A 4,513-nucleotide genomic window follows, 5' to 3' on the forward strand; every position below is an offset into this window, starting at 1 on the left:
GCTTCGTTCGTGCGTGGCCACCAAGCCGCCAACTCCTCCTTCCTCCTCATGCTTCTCGCCGGAGACGACGTCATCGCCGACCGGCACACCTCCTCTCCTCCTCTCCCTGCTTACATGCACTGTCACCTTCTCCTCTCTCCCTCTGCTCCTCACGTCGCCATCGCCGGAAAGGCCGGTGCTCCTCTCTCCCCATCCGCCTCGCTACGCCGGTGACGACCGACCACTGTTCCTCTCACGCTCCTCCTCCCGTAGTCGCCGTGAACCGAAAGGAAAGGGGTTGTTTTTGGTTCGTGCTCGTCGTCGCCAGGAGGAACCCATAGAATCGGACCTTCTTCCTCACATGTACGACGCCGTCGCCGGAGCCGAGACCGGCCACCACCTCTTCCCCTCTCCCTCTCCTCACCGTGCGGCCACTTCTCCTCACGATGCCGGTCACAGAACAGCCTCTTCTTCTTCATCGTCACCAGCCACCGGCCTCGCCGCCTCCTCTCCTCCCTCGTCGTCGTCGTTCCTCCTCTTCCTCCTTGCGACGTCGGCCGACAGCCACCAACGACCACTCCTCTCACCTGCAGCATACTCCAACGAGCCACCTCTCGCCAGCGACACACTCCTACGAGCCCAGGCTACGCCCGTCGGGACAGATGGCCCTCTCCGCCTTTGCTGCTCGTCGGATTGCCTTTGCTGCTCGCTGGACCACCCACGCCACGCGCACAGTGCACATCCGCCGCCCGATCCATGGCTTCGCGGACGGCATAGTTGCTGTCATAGTCCGAGCAGCACTGTCGTACAGTTTCAACGTCGAGCCGGTATCCGATCCATGCCGCTATGCACTTTCGACACTGATCGGGCCTTTGAGCCATCGTCGTAGGTCGGCCTTCGTGCGGTTGTTATATTTCGATTTGTGTGCTTATGTGGTATTCTTGTCTATGTACTAATGTTGTATACCGGCATGTGTGTTGTCTCGTGTGTCGGTCTGTGTACTCATCCCGTGTCCCGGCCTACGTGTCGACATTGTGTCTAGGTCGGTGTGCCGATCTTGTTTCCCGACCTGCGTGCCGACCTAGTGTCTCGGTCTGTCTGTTGATTTCGTGTCTCGGCCTGCGTGCCGCTAGTACCTCTCAGCCTGCGTGTCGGTGCCTTATCTTGACCTGTAGCTCGTCTTCCGATTTCATGCCGCGTTCAGCTCCGCATCATCAGATCTAGCTCTCTCTAGCCTGATCGGAGTCATCTACTCTTCCGGGTCGCGACAATTCTAGACGCGTCCCATCCGAGGGCGTCCCCTGGCCAGGGTACGTTTTTCGTTCATATTCCATACGCATTTCATTATTTTATGGTTTAGTCTTGTACTCATATATTCGTTGGATCTGCCTCGAGTATCGGGGTACCGGGGGTCGGGTCAACTCGGTCACTGGCTGCAGGTAGCGTTGACCAGAGGACTTCTGAAGACTTGGTCAATACAGAAGTCATTTCAGCACACCCTCCTCCTGGACGTCGTGACTTCGTCAATATTTCATCCACCTCACCCGACGATCCGTCTGACTCAACTTCCGAACCAGATCAACCACCGAAATAATATTTCATCATTAATTTAACAACGAAATTAATATTGTCACCTATTTGGTTGCTGTTTGAATGTTTTTTTATGTATGGATTTAACTTAAATTTAAATCATACACCTATTTTTAAAATACTCATTTTTCTGGTTTTCTACTTTAGTCCGCCCTTTGTTCGACCAATGTGGCCAACCATGACATGAAATTTCACAGCCTGACCAATCACACTTTTACAGCAAGGTCTGATCATGAGTTGCTGTCATGGATGATAGTATTTAAAAATAACATGTTAGGGTCCATTTATAAAATAAAGAATTAGTAAAATAAGAGTTGAATCTTCGTTAAAAAATAAAGAATTATGGTTTTAGTAAACTTTGAATTTTTAATTTACACTCTCATAATAATATGGGACAAAAAAATGAAGAATTATCTTTTCGGTAAATTTTAGTTTTCTAATTTACTTTCATGATGATATGGGACAATCGTACAGAACCAGAATTATTTCACTTTTTTCATAAAAGTATTTTAAAAATAAGGTATAGTGAATAGCTTTTTGTGAGGTTGGTACTTAGGATAGTACACATGATACATATATCTATATGATTTTATAAATTTAGACAGCTATTCAGATTTTATATTTCATAAAATTAAAAAGCTACCTTAGATACATGTTTTGTAATACCCTTGGACCATATATATTTACTTTTCAAAAAAATTAATTAAATTAAATTGAACCAAACTTGCTCAGGCTGCCTAATTAATCCGCTAAATCGGAACAGCTCAATTCAGTCGACAATAGCATTTACGAAAGTGGCACTACTCGACTGAGCCAGACTGCTAGGTCTTGGCTATCAAACTTGACCGAGACAATTGAATACCAACTTTGATAGTATGAAATTAATTAAATATTATCCAAAAAAACAACGAATATTAAAATAAACTTGATTGCCAATTTTCTTACAAAAAAATTAAACGAAAGCATATCACACAAAATGTAACGAGGAATTCATACAACCCACTCCCCCCGTCCTCTCTTCTCCTTCTGAGGATCATTCACCCTTCACGTCCACCGAAGTAAACACACCGACAGTCGTTCCTAAGAAGGCGTCTGTTAGAGCTGTATTGGACGTCAAAGCAACAGCAAGAACATCAAGAATCTGAAACAAGAGCAACAAAAGCAGCAATTAGATCTCATACTTGAGAATGCTTGCACCAAAACTGATTAAAGACGAAGCAATCAGACTGACCTCCGCTTCAGTTACGCTTAACTCTGCCGTCTTGATTGGATCAGCGATTTCGTTGTGAAATGACACGACAGATTCGAGGGATAGTGGGGTGACTACCAGTTCGTCAGTGACCATGTACATTAATTTTTGACAATAGCTTCCATGTGAAGAAATTGTTCCTCCGAGTTGACTCTTGGGATCTACTAGTGTTACCTGATTGCTCTCATGGTAAGGAGAATACCCATGTGATTTGCAGGAGAAATACAATGCGGTTAGTTTGCAGAAGCCGTTACATGTATAGTAGAGATCTTCCTTCTCCTCCTCCACTCCAATGACTTGATTCTTGCAGTTGAAATATGGCGCAAGCTTAGGATTAAGCAGTCTCTCTGCGCAGCCTGCAGTCATGTAACCTGATGACCGCAAACGCTCTGCACTACCATACAAATTATTGAGACATCCCATCCGGAATCGACTGCCCAAGTGCTTCTTCAGAGAACCCAATGGAAATGTGAGAAAACTGAAAATTAAATCAACGAAGTCCTGACTCGCCACAGCATACAACACCTTGTTACGAGTAAGAACCATGTTGAGTTTGCAGACCTTCTTCTCCTTATCGATCACCTTTTTTTCAACTTTTTTTCCAGCTAAAGAATCAGAAAACTTGGGTGTGATGCCTTCTCCATTTTGCAATAAAACATCAGTTAGTGGAGTGTCGGAAATGAGAGACCTTTTAAGAATACGTAAAACCTGCATGCATCAAATTTATCAATTGAATTACCATCAGCTGAAGTAGAACGACAAGAGATTAGAAGACGCCGAAAGGAAAAGAAAACTTGCCTGTTCTCGTTTAATCTTTACCAATCTCACTTCCATGTGGTTACGATCACCATTGACACATTTGTTTAAAGTCGAAATGAGGTCCTCAACCAAAGATATGCAAAGAGCATCTGTAACAACAAATTTAGCCCCTTTGATGAATACCCCACGAAATTCTTCATAATTAACATCATCTCGATTCAGATCATAACTAACTGACGTATTAATGTCACCACCACACTCGCATTTGAGACCTGAATAAAAACTGTATTTAAGCCGACAGCAGGTAGCGGAAGAGCATTTATATAACTTTCCCATTTCATCGATATTAATCCTAAGTTTCTGGCATTTCACTCCAGATGAATTTACTGGGTATGTCAACATCGACTTGCACGCAGAGTGAGGAAGCTGAGGAGAACATCTACGAAATCCAAGTCCGATTCGACAAAATCTACGCAGTTCTTGGTCTTGTTCACAAAGACTTTGAGGGTGATTTCCTGCGGATAAGTGGCCATGTCTAATTAGCACAGGCAACGCCAGTGGTAGAGATAGAGCATAGAACTTGTTTGAATTTTGTGCAATACTGTGGAAGACTTATACTAACTTGCCGTGGGGATTGCTTAAGGAGTTAACTGTAAATTAAAGTGCAGAATTCGAAGAGTCAGTAGTTGCTTAGAAATTCTAAAGGACATCAAAATTTTGGAGTTGCCGCGCCGTGCTGTGAATGCAGTTAGCAGTGAGAATTGTAAGAGTCAATAGTTACTTAAGAATTTATGATGGCTGCTTTGGAATTAGAAGATTTTAGGTGACTTGGGTTTTCCAAATCATATGCTTCGGAAATCAGAATTGCTTCAACCTGATCGAGATCTTCAGCCGAGCCGAATTAGTTCTTCTTACTTGGGCCCGGCGTTTCATGTG

At 44.3% G+C, this 4,513-nt stretch overlaps 1 protein-coding gene across 1 annotated transcript; it reads right to left on the reverse strand.

Moving 5' to 3' along the window:
* Window positions 1–2,602: 2,602 nt before the first annotated feature.
* On the reverse strand, window positions 2,603–4,110 carry LOC122011129. Its single transcript, XM_042567557.1, has 4 exons — window positions 3,984–4,110; window positions 3,617–3,849; window positions 2,801–3,526; window positions 2,603–2,710 (listed from the first exon to the last, which is right to left on the reverse strand). The coding sequence occupies exons 1-4, from the start codon at window positions 4,108–4,110 to the stop codon at window positions 2,603–2,605; spliced, it is 1,194 nt and encodes a 397-aa protein (XP_042423491.1).
* Window positions 4,111–4,513: the final 403 nt, after the last annotated feature.

The sequence above is a fragment of the Zingiber officinale genome, chromosome 8A, assembly GCF_018446385.1.
Source record: "Zingiber officinale cultivar Zhangliang chromosome 8A, Zo_v1.1, whole genome shotgun sequence".
Taxonomy (NCBI): domain Eukaryota; kingdom Viridiplantae; phylum Streptophyta; class Magnoliopsida; order Zingiberales; family Zingiberaceae; genus Zingiber; species Zingiber officinale.

What these genes read in the sequence shown, in the direction of transcription:
- LOC122011129 (XM_042567557.1), bottom strand. Translation starts at nt 4,110, where the DNA reads ATGGCCACTTATCCGCAGGAAATCACCCTCAAAGTCTTTGTGAACAAG. An exon ending in TAAAGATTAAACGAGAACAG is followed by an intron (nt 3,527 to 3,616) that starts GCAAGTTTTCTT and finishes TGATGCATGCAG; the next exon opens with GTTTTACGTATTCTTAAAAG. An exon ending in TAAGCGTAACTGAAGCGGAG is followed by an intron (nt 2,711 to 2,800) that starts GTCAGTCTGATT and finishes CTCTTGTTTCAG; the next exon opens with ATTCTTGATGTTCTTGCTGT.